Below are 13981 nucleotides of genomic sequence, written 5' to 3'. Positions count from 1 at the left end.
TAACATTTTGTTAAGATTTTACCGACATAGAATGGAAAGGAAATTGACAAGCTTACTTCATAACTTGGTGGCAGAAAACATTGAGTGTCTAATAGAGGTGCAGATGTAATGCAAAACGCTACTCCCTGTCCAGAATCTCTTCCCACCATGAACATGGACTGAACAATTTGGTTTTAAAAATCACAAAATGAAATGTGGATATAATTAAATGTAGAAATGATAAAAACCTTGAAATAAAAGTTCATGCAAAATGTAAATTAAGAACCTGCATAAGAGAATAACAAATATGTAGACCCTAGAGCATTCTTGAAAATTACGTAGTAATCAGATCTATAGATCATGGCTAGTCTTTGCAAACGAAGATTCAGGAAAGGTCTCTACCCACGTTTGCTACAAGTGCGCTGGAGATACAGGGCTTTGCAAATGCGGGTAAGGCCTTCGAGCCTGCGCAATGGACTTTTTAGGTGAGACACAGTGTGTGCTGAACTGAGCCTACCCTTTAATAGAGATAATCACCAGCAGTTTGTCTAACCTAGCTCATAAAAATGTTAATTATTAGCAAAAAAAGAGCTGATTTAAAATAAAAGTAATATTGGTATTTTAGAAATATTTTTGTACATTGTGAGGTTGAGCTTATATCAAATCAGATGTGCAGTATGATAAGTAATAAAGATATCCACTGCTGGAAAGTATGAAATAGATTTGAATATCAAGAAATGGTGCAGTATACCAGTGCTTCCAGATAGTCAATGCTTTCTCCTAAATAGCCTTCACCAAGACTGTGGTTAATTTCTTACCATACATATAGGACTTCACAGGCATTTTCAGTTTAGTGTTTTGCACCTGATGCTCAATTAAATCCTTCTGCAAAAGCAGTCTATGTTTTATGTTAATGGGGTTGTTTTGCCTATTTAGTTTTAGTCCAGTTGTGATAAGTTTTGAATTTGCAGATGTGTACTAGCATTTTTTTTAAAATGTCATCTACCCTCAGATGCCTGGTATGGTTTGTGACAATGTGCTGTGTCTAAAACTTTTTGCATATCTTTTCAGGAATGTTGAATTCATTCCACAAATTGACCTTCATTTTCTGTGATTAGAAATGATGATTGTCCACAGCTCATTAATACTAATAGATATATATATATATATCATGTGCAAAAATGGGCATTGGTATAATTTAGGAAAATACTGTCAAGACAAACTTAAATGTATAGAAGAAGTACCTTGTCTAGATTACAAAGACTGTGTATTCAGTAGTATTAGTAACAACATGATAATGATAATTTATTTTTTCTGAAGCCTTGGGTTTTGAGCATTGTAGTTTTGGTGACTTGAACATTATAACAGAATTTTGCAAGCAGTTTTGCAAGCTCAGTTTGAACATTACAGCTTTTCTTGCTGTCTGCAGCTCTTGTGTCTCTCTAGAAAGGCAGGAGATCTCCAAGAGTTTTTTGAAGTATTTCTTGCTTGTGTTTGGTTTTTTTAAGGCATTGTATACTTCCCTTATTTGTTGTTTTAGCCAAAATTGGGAAAGGCACCTCTGCTGCTTTCCGTTTATTTTTCTGACATGCTACATTATATCTTCACAGCACATGAAAATAATATTCCTGGTATGTCTTACTTCTAACAACACACACAGTTCCATAAGGATGCAGGAAGACTTAGAGATAGGGGTTATCTGGTGAATCATGTTTTTGATAGTGACCTCTATCAGAGGTGAAATAACACCAGAGTAGAACGAGGGTAGATAAATATGCCCACAATTAAATTTTCACAAGATACCTAAAAAGAATGACCTGTATTCATACTGGAAAAAGGACTAAATGCAAGTTCACATCCAGCTCCCATATGGGTTCTTCCTCTTGCTGGGCTACCCGTACTTCATGTCTTTGAAAAGTCATCTCTATAGGAGACTCATCAAGCATCTCTGTTTCAGGACATTGCAATCTGCCTGATGGAGCATTGATTTTATTTTCCTCCCTTGCCTGTTAAAACTGCTGTAGATTTTTTCAGTCCTGAGGGTAGGAATGATGTAGAATTATGGAGTCTCTAAATCTCAGAGTCACTCAGGCTGTGAGGAAGCTCTTTAGACCAACCACCTTCTCAAAACAGTGTTAACATCGAGTTCCAAATGGGTTTCTCAAGGCTTTTTTAGTCATGTCTTGAAAACCTCTAACATCAGAAATGGCAAAACTTCTCTGCCTGTTCAGGTCCTTCTGAGATGCAACCCAGCCCTCGAGCATATTGACTGGTATCCCCCAGTTTCGTTTCATCTGCAAACTTGACTGGAGTGCCCTGCATCCCTTCCTCTGTGTCACTGACAGACATGTTAAACACAATGTGACCCAGGATAGACACCTTTCGTTTCCCTTACTGTTTTCAGATGAAGTATGACCCTCTGCCACACTGCAGAGAGGGACTTGGGAGTATTGGTGGATGAAAAGGTGAACAGGACCCAGCAATGTGTGATTGCAGCCCAGAAAGCCAACCATATCATGGGCTGCATGAGAAGAAGTGTGGGCAGCAGGTTGAGGAAGGTGATTTATCTCCTCTACTCTGCCTGTTGGAGACCCCACCTGGAGTACTGCGTCAGTGTCTGGCATCTCCAGCATAAGACAAGATGTAGACCTGTTGGAGTGAGTCCATATGAGGGCCATGAAGATGATCAGAGAACTGGAGCACTTCTCCTATGAGGAAAGGCCGAGAGAGTTGGGGTTGTGCAGTCTGGAGAGGGCTCTGGGGAGACTTGTGGTAGCCTTCCAATACCTTAAGAGAGCCTGTAAGAAAGCTGGAGAGGGACTTTTTACGTAGGCATATAGTGCTAGAACAAGGAGTAATCGTTCTTTGACACTGTCCCCCACAAGATTGTCCTGGAGAAACTGGCTGCTCATGGTGTGGACAGGTGCACTGTAGGGGGGTGAAAAACTGACTGGATTGCCAGACTGAGAGAGTGGTGGTGAATGGAATTACATCCAGCTGACAGCTGGTCACCAGTGGGGTTCCCCAAGGCTCAGTACTAGGGGCAGTTCTGTTTGATACCTTTATCGATGATCTGGATGAGGACACCCTCAGTCAGTTTGCAGAGGACACCAAATCAGGCAGGAGTGTTGGTCTGTTGGTGGTAGGAAGGCCCCACAGCGGTATCTGGACAGGCTGGATCAGTGGACCAAGGCCAGTGGTATGGGACTCAACAAGGCCAAGTGCCAGGTCCTGCCCTTGGGTCACAACAACCCCAGGCAGCACTAGAGGCTGGGGGAGGAGTGACTGGAAAGCTCCCTGGTGGAAAACGACTTCATAGTGCTGGTCAGAAGCAGCTGAACATAATCCGTCAGTGTGCCCAAGTGGCCAAGAAGACCAGTGACATCTTGGCCTGTATCAGCAATAGTGTGTCCCGCAGGACCAGGGCAGTAAGTGTCCCTTTGTGCTCGGCACTGGTGAGGCTGCCCTTCAAAAGCTCTGTTCAGTTTTGGGTACATTGAGGTGCTGGATTCTGTCCAGAAAAGGGAAATGGAGCTGGTGAAGGGTCTGGAGCACAAGTCTTAGGAAGTGCAGCTAAGGGAGCTGAGGTTAATTAGCTGGGAGAAGAGGGAGGCTCAGCAGGGTCCTTAACCACCTGAAAGTAAGTTGTAGCAAGATGGAAATTGGTCTCTTCTCCCAGGTAACAAGTGATAGGACAAGCAGAAATGGCCTCAAATTGTGGCAGGGGAGGTTTAGATTGGATTTTGGGAAAAGGTTCTTCACTGAAAGGGTGGTCAAGCATTGGAACAGACTGCCTGGAGAGGTTCAAAAACATCACTCGAGACTTGCGTATCTACTAACTTCCTCACCCTCACTAATACATAAACAGAAAACTGCTTTCGTTGAAAGCAAACAGATTTTCTGCAATCACAGAATATTCTAAATTGGAAGGACCCACAAGAATCATTGAGTCCAGCTCTTCAGTGAATGGCCCATAGAGGGATCAAACCCATGACCTTAGGGTTCTCAGAATCACTCAGGTGTGGTGCTTGGTGGTATGGTTTAGTGGTGGACCTGGCAGTGTTGGGTTGATGGTTGGACTCCATGATCTTGGAGGTCTTCAAACCTTAGTAATGATTCTGTGATTCTTTTGAAGAAAGTATGTTTTGAATAGGTATTAGGAAGAAAATCTTCGCTGTGAAAGTGGTGAGACAGGATGCCCAGAGAAGTTGTGGATGCCCCATCCCTGGAAGTGTTCAAGGCCAGGTTGGATGTGGTTTTGAGCAACCTGGTCTAGCGAAAGATGTCCCTACCTGTGACAAGGGAATTGGAACTAGATTATCGTCAAGGTCCCCACCAACCCATATGATTCTGTGATCTGTTGATACAAATGTATGACCCTCTGGGTCTAATCATCCGGCAATTTCTTTACCCATCTAGCCATCCCTCTATGCAGATCATACTGACCTAAGATAGCACTTGCTTATTGAAATAGGAGTTGGATAGTGTTTCTTTGGAAGCATGTCTGCCATGACTGACATCTATTTTGTATTGCTAGGCTGAAGATGAAGAAGGCTACCGTAAACTGATTGATCAAAAGAAAGATAGACGCCTGGCCTACCTCTTGCAGCAGACAGATGAGTATGTGGCTAACTTGACTAACCTAGTATGGGAGCATAAACAGGCACAAGCAGCCAAGGAGAAGAAGAAGCGAAGGAGAAGAAAGAAGGCAAGTAGATACAGCTGGTATTTTCAAGCCATTTCTTTTTCAAATCCAATTTTAATGTTAATAAATATAGTGGTGCCCAGTTGTCATACACATACCAACCAGAGTGTCTAAAAAATCTACACTGCCAAATTCTTAACACTGAGGGAACTCATCTCTCTCTCTCTCTCTCACTCTGTCTCTCTCTCTCTCTCTCTGTTAAAGTATGTATATGCTATTGTAAACTCAAGGTGAGCAGGAGGCAGGAGTGTAAAATTCTGAGCTGTTAACATCAAATTCCTCATAACATTAATTTGCTCATAAACTTTCTACAGGAGAAATTGGGACAGATGTGTAAGTTAGGATTAATGTAGCCAAAAAGGGTCCTGTGTATCAAAAATGCATCCTATGAGGAAGATGGGAAGAGTCTGATTTGCTTAACTGTTTCATGCAGGGCAACTGTGTTACACTTCCGCATTCTGCACTGGGCTCAGTCCATTTTGTAGGACCATTGGAAATGAATACAGAGAAAAAACTTGGGTGGTTTTATTATAGTAAACGGGTAATTTGACAGTAGGATTGTTCATTGTGCATTTTAAACCTTTAATTGAAACTTTTCAAAATTACCTTTCTTCCTATGAAATGTTTTACTCTGCAAGAGAGACTTGTTGAAACTGAACCAGTGCAATTTTCAAAAAAATAATTCTGTGTGTGAAATAGTCATTAAGGAATGTTTTGACATTTTTTGTGACCTCAGAGTACCTTTCATCTCTTGCAGAATGGGTAAGAGGATTTTTATAATCAACTTCTGCGCCTGGGTTGCTACTAATTATGAATTGAAATATAAACATTATGTTTACAGGGTTTACTAGCAGCACTCAAAATATGCTAGTAAAAACCAGCATATAAAAAATACTGATTTTGAACATTAATGGCCTAAAAAAATAGTTCGTTTTCTCCTGCCCTCTCAAAAACCTCTGTAATTTTTTTTGAGAGTATGTTCTTAACATAGAAACAATACCCTGGGTGCAAAGTTAAAATGTAGTTTAAATGAGCTTCTTGACCTGTGCTACCAATGAGAACAGGCCTGGTTTAATGTATGGAGTGCGCAGTAGAGATAGTAATTAATGAGACACCATGTGGAATAAATGCACTGCTCTAATGAAAAGTAATAATTTCTTTAACAATCTACATTTGTGATATGGTTCTCCTTCTATGTCAGTTTAGTTGAAGTATGTATAAAAACCAGAGTATCTTCTGGCCACATCAATAAAGACATAGTTTTCTGTCACTGAAGTTAAAGGGAAATATGCCCCATATATATATTCAGTGTTTATAAAACCTAAAACCTAAAGGAAAATTAGCAGAACAAAATAAATCTCTGCTCTCTCTTGGTCATCTGCAGCTTTTTGTTTGTAATTAACTTCTTTCCAGCAATCATCTGCTCATTTGGGAAGGATATAGGAGTTCACACAAATATGACCATTTATTTTAATTTAGAATTCTATGAATTTGTAATTGCATGGTGCAGAACTCATTGAAGTTAGTGAGCACAGTGTCTTTTTTCCAAGTCACGCCATTTAGTCCTTACGCTTTTATGTTTTGTAATCCATGTAAAAGTTTGATCTACTGACACCTGTAGTTAATATTTTGCACTTACAGAGAAATGACAAAAGAGAGTTCTTAGGATTTCCTCCTTGAAATGGCAATGAGAAAGTGAATGGTGAAGAAATACTTCTAATATTTGCCAGACTGACATTATAGAATATCCAAGAGAACCCTATTATTACTAGAATAAAATTTGAGATTAGTCTATTCTCCCTGTGGGATACAGTTTCTGGAATCTTTGATAGATTTTCCCTCTTTTTCCACATTCCTCTAGTTGCATTTTCTATCTTCAGCTTCCTACTGTAGTCATGGATTAGAAAAAAATATTCCATATGCAATTTTCATCTGATAGGCAAGTTCAACTTGCTGTGCAACCTTTCAGTATGCAGCCTATGCAGTAGATTTCCTGTTATTATTTCTTGTCAAGGATTAAATTGTCAATATTAAAGATATGTTTACATAGTCCAAAATAAAAGTACAAGATATCTGTCATTATTTACATTTATTCTTAGTGACGTATGCTTCTGCTTTCCAAAATTGTTTTTTAACTATAGGTTGTAAATGTTTTTGTTCTCACAGCTTCTAGTCTTTGCTCAGTGAACAGCACTGATGCTTACTGCTTTTTTGTGATTTGAGTTGTAAGGTTCTTTGCCATTGCCTGTAGCTAAGCTGTAATAATCTTTATATATTAGAGAGCAGTCTCATGTGCAAAAGAGTGGACCCCTGCCCTTGTTCGTCCAAGGAAAAAATATCGTCAGTCAATGTAGTGTATTCAGCCAAGGCCAGATATGTGCTTTCATAACTTACTCTGCCCTTCTGTTTATTTGAAGTCTTCAGTTCTGGTTCCTTTCTTTGTCAGTAGACATACCTGCTGCCTAGAAATGCTGAAGCAAGCAGCCTTAAAGCTCATATTGTTATTGTTCCTACTGGGTATCAGCTATTGTGTTGATCAGAACCAATGACATTAGTGGGGCCTGGTGAAATGTTTATAAACCTCTCCTGTATATTAAAGAGTGTTACACTTCATAAACATTTTAAAGATTTTAGACTAGAATTATGCCTAATCATGTCTCCATTTTTGGTAGTACTAATGGAAGAGTAGTTAACAAAGATAATTAGGCATGTGCCCTGAAGTGTGAAGGCTGTGTGAAAGAAATAAGAATAACATTTTGTAAAATGAGGAATTGAATGATACCTGTTGCTACATGTTCATTTGAAGTTCATGCCTTGGATAATGGACTTCAATGGCAAAGAAAAAGGCTCAAGACTTGATCTGAACCAGATATTAAGGATTATCTCAATATTCAGAAGTCCAGCTATTCCTCAGATATACTTCTTAAAAAAGAAATAACTAGATAATCTACATTTATCACATACATTAACAATACTTGAAAGTTGTTTATCTCTAAAACACAGTTTAAGAGATCTGTTCTTGTTGTTAGCATGATCTGTTTACATTGGTATCCAAAATAATACTTTGCTGTAGTGCTGTAAACTCAGCACTGTGCAATAAGCAGAAGCTGTATAATATCCTTTCTTTCTCAGAATTGTTTGAATAAAGAGGCAGACTATGTCTTTCATTTTCTCATTTTTAAGTAGGGTAAATGAGGACAGACTTTGAGGAAGATACTGCTTATTTCCTAGAGGTGTGCCTGGGAAGAAAAAGAATGTAGCTTACTCCAGTGAAGAACTCTAGGATTCTTTTTCTTTGTGATTTGAGTAATTGTTATTTTCACATGATTAGGATATAGTGTAAAACATTCCCAAAATTCTCCTTCTAATTAGTTGTCAGACCAAAAAAACCCAAAGTATGTACCCAAGATAAAAGTGCCCTACATGAATTTACAATCTGTGATATCTGCCGACACTTTCAAAACAGAGATTAAGGCAGTTTAGAGGAAATTAATAGTAAATCACATGAAAATAAATACATATTTTATTTGCATTAGAGCAGTGTATAAGCAACTGAGCTATAGGTCTGAACCAAAAAAATCAGTGGGCCGGCCACTTCTTAACATGCAGATTTATAACACTGACTACAGGTGTGTAGGTACTCTCTTAATACTAGTAAATGGTTTATGTTTGGTAGTAACTCTATGCCTATCTCTATCCATATCTGTCACACCTTAAATAATATGAATCCTAGGCTGTTCAGAAACAAGTGAAACATATTCATAATACAGAATGCTGACATCATATAGCGTATTCTTTCTGTACCTGTGTTCTGACCATGATATTTTTCAAATCTCCATTTGTTGTAGAAGGCTGAAGAAAATGCAGAAGGAATGGCATCTGGTCTTGGTCCTGATGGAGAGGTATGAATTTTACAAGGGCTTTTTTTTTTGTTGCTGTTGTTGTTTTTTTGTGGTGTTTTTTTTTTTTTTAAAAAAACAACTTCCTGGTGATTGTTTTGTGTATCATTGCTGTAACTTTAAAAAAAAAAGCCACAACCACAAATGTTATAAAAGCTGTTGTTTATAACCAGGAATAAAATTACCTAGATTACATTTATGCTAGCCTGTCACTATTTAGAAAGTTGAAGACTAAAAGAAAAAATACAGTGAGTCTATCACTGTGTATGCTGAAGTCTCCCTCTTAACTGTAATATGCTTAAAATAAGTAGTTTTCTTACAATCTATGTACAGACAATTTACTTCCTCATACAAGCTCATAAACACCATATAGTCGGTCTTCTCATCTTTATAAAAATACATTGTTGACATTGCATGTAATCACCTTTCAGTCACAATCCAGAATATAGTATTATGATGGATTAAGACATCTGAAGGTGCTTTCTTCCTCAGAAACGAGAGGAAAAGAATAATTTTTTCTGTGTCATTCTTTGAATAATATTTTTCACTCAGTAGCAGAGCATATGCTAACAGAACTATTCTGTTAGTGCAGTTTTTGTGTTAATTTTTCTATAAAGACTTTAGAATTGTATTTATTGTCTTTTTTGTACTTGCAAGCGATACTTACAATATAGTTCAAGAGTTTTATCGGAATACTTTAATATACATATGGTTGTACAAGGAAAATGCACATAACATTCCCATAACTTCAGTATTTATGGAAATGGCCTAGGTTTTACACTTTGTCAGTCAGTGTATTTATAATTGTTCATAATACTATAATTGTATAATTAGTATTTGTTGCTCATGAATGTATGTATTTGACCAAGATTCTTCAGCAGAAACAGTATTAAAAGGCAAAAAGGTTTCAAAGTAAAAAATAGGTGATTAAACAGGGCAAAGAAATAACAGAAAAAAATAATTATACTGCTCTGGTTTTGTTAGAGCACCAGAGTAAGTAAAAGATTTTGTTTGTGCAAGTGCTTCATCAGCTTAGTTGAATAAGCTAGGACAGTGAATCTTTAAAATAGGCCTTTACTTAAAAAGTTAACTAAATTGCTACATCCTTGTTTCTCAGTAAAAAGCAAAAAGGTCATAAGGTCACTGTATGTTTTCTGTTACAGGTGTCCATTGGTATAAATAACAGGATTAAATGCCTGTAAGAATACATACCTTGTGTCTTGATTCACAAAAACCAATAGTGTATTCTTTTCCATGCTGGTCTTACTAATTTACTTGGAATACTCTGATATGTTTGTGGATGTCACGTAGAATATGTTCCACACAGAAATACTGTGACTCACTGATTGCTTGATAGTCACGTGCAAAGGTGTGGCTTGTAGTAACAAAACTTTACTGGTTGTTCAGAACTGGAATTTTGAAAGTCCTGTTAGTTCTTTTTGTTATGTAATGCAGGCATGAAGTTCAGTTACCTTATGGTATAAAATTTCATTTGAATTTTTAGCCTATAGATGAGAGCAGTCAGATGAGTGACCTTCCTGTCAAAGTGACTCACACCGAAACAGGCAAAGTTCTTCTTGGACCAGAGGCACCAAAAGCAAGTCAGCTGGATGCTTGGCTGGAGATGAACCCTGGGTAAGTAGTTACCATACCAAGTAGGTTGTTTTTTTCTATTTGCATTGATATTTTTCATAGACTTTTTTCTTGTTTACCTATTCTGTTCTTTATTTTTTATGTAAGCTGAGTAGGAAATGTATTGAACCTAATCCCTCCTCTTGTTAACTGTAATTCATAATCTTTCTGTCATCTTTGTACAGCTATGAAGTTGCTCCCAGATCAGACAGTGAAGATGAAAGTGGCTCTGAATATGAGGAGGAGGTATGTATCTTTAAAAAAAAGACTATGACAAACAAAACAGTAAAAACAAGTACTTATTTCATGTGGTATTTTCCTGGTTTTCATAAGGAAGAGAGGGGAAGTGATAGCAGCTGTGTAGGTGCTTTAAGACTAAAACAAACAGGAAAATTAACTGATTTTGTAGTTCTCCATTCATAGCAGATGCTCTTTATACATGCTGTAAATGCCTAACTGGTAACCATGGTTAAGAGTAATACTTTACTCTTGACTGTTAATAATTGTAAACCAGATAATTAAGCAGATTCCTATATTAAAATATATCTCAGAAAAGACAGCATTGTGGCTTTGTTCTGAATAAAGTCAACACCTTTAAAGTTTACGCATTGGAGGTTTATATGCAATTCTGAATAACATGCTTATTATTTATATATTATGTTTATTAAAATGTTGGGAATTATAGCAGGGATTTGACATTCAGACTGTTCAGGGTAAGCTTATTTGGTTCAGTACTTTAATGGTGTTTTAAATACTATTGTTAAAAAAATTCTAAAAATAATTTTGAAATTGACACACACAAAGATCCCAACCTTGCAGGGTCATAATATTAGGTACTATGAATAATGAATACTGATACTTACATAGCACTTTTCAGATAAGTGCTTTCTAAAAGGAGAAGAGAAGTAAGGAGTAGAGAAGATCCATGTTCAATCAACAGCCTAGTAGCAGAACTAGGTAGAGAGTTCAGGTCTCATAAGTTTAGCTGTCTTTACAATACTAGACCAGATGACCACTGAAACTGACTGGACTGTGTGATATGCCTTTGTTGGGCTAATTTCTGCTAATGTAATTCTGTATGACTTTCAGTATTAATATAGGAGAAGAGGGCTTCAGATTTTACAATCTTACTTTTTTAGTGAGGTTTTAAATTGTTGGCAATCTGTTGCAACTGTAACCAGAAGACAGACCATCTTAAAAAGAGTAAAAATAACTGGGTTTAGAAAGTTAAGAAACTAGAAGCCTAAAATAGTAGTCCTTGACAGTTTTTCAAGCTTTATTAATTTATCACACATCTAGAATATGATATAAAAATCAACATGGTATTAGAATCCTGTCCTTGAACATGATACTCAGAGAAAGCTTTTTGAAAGTAAGATCATTAAAGGGGAAATAGTTTTTATTTCAGAGTAGCATGACTTTCTGTTGTTTAATATATGTCAAAAATTAATCATCTTGTTATGCTGCAGTGCAGTTTCATTGTAGAATAGATGTGAGTTGAACCTTGTGATTCAGATGTGTGTCGTAAAGCATTGACCAATGAAAGTTACTAGTATGTGAATGCCAGTTGAAGGTATGACTGAGGAACGTATTGCGCTTCCCAGCACCTCTGTTCTCTTTCTGTATTCTGTAGGATGAGGAGGAGGAGTCAAGCAGATTAGAAGCAGATGAGAAGATACTCCTGGATCCTAACAGCGAGGAAGTTTCTGAAAAAGATGCAAAGCAAATCATTGAGTGAGTGTTCCTTAGGTACTGGTTTTTGTTAAGAATTGTGATTTCTTACAGTGGCATTTCCCAAGAGTAACTTTCTCTAGATTACAGTGAGTTGTGGGAGCTTCTCTGGCATGAATATCTGCAGAAGGAGCATGATCATTTAATTGTGTACTGTTTATAAAGAATCCTGCACCCTTTGATGTACTCATCTCAGTTGAGGACTTTCACTGTTTCTTTAGACATACATATGTAAGCTATGGTCAAAAAAATATTTGTTTGCGGGAATTCACCTGAGTTCTTTTTCTGCTTTCCAGGACAGCCAAACAAGATGTGGATGATGAATATAGCATGCAATATAGTGCTAGAGGGTCTCAGTCCTACTACACTGTTGCTCATGCAATCACAGAAAGGGTGGAAAAGCAGTCTTCCCTTCTTATTAATGGCACACTAAAACATTATCAGGTGAGAAATCATTAAAATACTTAACACTTGGAATTACTCCTAGCATTTCAGTGTGGTATTTCAAGTGGCAAACTGAAAATTTGTTAAGATATACAAGATCTCTACTAGGTTAGAATTTGGGAATATGGACAAAGCAATGACAGTTATCTATCATGGATGATGTTTCATACATACTGCTTGAATAATAATACCAACTTTCTGCATATACCTCTACCTTTTTTTCATTGCATATGAATAATATATTGATTTTGCTATCATTCTCATTGAACTGTAATTTCAGTTCTTATTGTTTTAATTTGTGGTGGATTAACAACATTTTCCTTCTTCAGTATTTAGAAGTTTAGGATTTTATTTTTTAATTAAGATCCTAGTACTTCAGTGCAGTGATGATACAATTTGGAAATAAGAAAAATAGTTTACTGTGGAGGTTAGTGTAACATGTTCTTTACCGACTTTCACTGGATTTAGTAACTAGGAACTTCTGTATCAGACATAAGCTGGATTCAGGTGTGATTGAAAATGTCTTTGATGCATGTTTTCAACAGTTCTGCATTTGTACAACTTTGTAGGAAACTAGACCTGCATTTTTTCTCTAGTCAGAACATTATTTCTATATCCACATAAAATAAAGAATAATGCTGCAGACACGATAGTTTTCCTATTCTTGATTCTGAAGCTACTTTGTAAGTGGGACATGCAGTGGCAGTACAAATTCTGATCAACTCCTGCTAGTTTAATAAATAAATATGAATCAGTCCACATGTGGGTAAAGCCAGTGAATTGGCAACATTGTTTTGGAGACTGTCTCCCAGGGACAGCAGAATGTTACTTGAGGCACATAGAGTTTTCTGTCTGAACTTCCTCAGGACACTTAATTTTATGCTCGCTCCATGCATGAGACACACCAGAAGTCTGGATCTTAGAAGCAGAAACTTACTTTGCATGTCCATCAGTAATGTGATATACACATATGTGGAATTCTCTCTGATAAGGGAATAGTGCTTTCTAGCAGTACCCTTCCGAGTGTGAAATTCTGATACGTAGACATTGCCAAGCTACAGTACCCTGGCTTCCTTCCAACTCTGGAATTTTATACACAAAGCATATTTGGATGAAGTTGTCCTACTCTGGCGTATGGAGGTTTGGACAGCAGGCACTAAATGGACATGTGCTACAAGTGCTTTAGCATACCAATAATGCATTTGGCAAGGATGAGGCTTACATGTTTTGCACAGATTTGATGGTGTTGGTTTTGAAAGATTTTAATTGACACAGGCAAATGGCATACAATACACTCAGGAAGTTTTAGCATTTGACAGCTGAAATTGAAGAACAAACTCTTGCAGTGGTGTTTATCAGCCTTACATGTGAGTGCCTCTGTTGCTTTGTCTGCAGTACTAAAACCTCCTTGTATGAAATTCAGCTTTGTTGTGAAGACTTGGCTAAACAGGAGTGATGATTTCCCTGTAAAGGTAGACAGGGGGCCCCACGCATATAGTATTACTGCAGGAAATGCAGCATGTATGTAAACAGGGACATCAGAACATTGGTTCTGTACTGCTGATGTTAGTTACTTGTGTGAGTTTTAAAT

General features: G+C 37.3%; 1 protein-coding gene across 4 annotated transcripts in view; it reads left to right on the top strand.

Moving 5' to 3' along the window:
• SMARCA2 (SWI/SNF related, matrix associated, actin dependent regulator of chromatin, subfamily a, member 2) overlaps positions 1 to 13981 on the top strand; it is a 120059-nt gene that overhangs the window by 46948 nt on the left and 59130 nt on the right. For all 4 annotated transcript variants that reach the window (XM_027752187.2, XM_027752189.2, XM_039384490.1 and 1 more), the window contains 6 exons: positions 4517 to 4687; positions 8533 to 8586; positions 10088 to 10218; positions 10401 to 10461; positions 11849 to 11949; positions 12243 to 12390. In XM_027752187.2, the coding sequence (XP_027607988.1) occupies positions 4517 to 4687; positions 8533 to 8586; positions 10088 to 10218; positions 10401 to 10461; positions 11849 to 11949; positions 12243 to 12390 (666 nt within the window). The remainder of the gene's footprint in view (positions 1 to 4516; positions 4688 to 8532; positions 8587 to 10087; positions 10219 to 10400; positions 10462 to 11848; positions 11950 to 12242; positions 12391 to 13981) is intronic.

This window comes from Pipra filicauda, unplaced genomic scaffold (genome assembly GCF_003945595.2).
Source record: "Pipra filicauda isolate LSUMZ 115617 unplaced genomic scaffold, ASM394559v2 scaffold35_size7292922_pilon, whole genome shotgun sequence".
In the NCBI taxonomy this organism is placed as follows: Eukaryota; Metazoa; Chordata; class Aves; order Passeriformes; family Pipridae; genus Pipra; species Pipra filicauda.
Note: the sequence above shows the minus strand (reverse complement) of the source record. Positions and strands in the feature narration are given on the sequence as shown.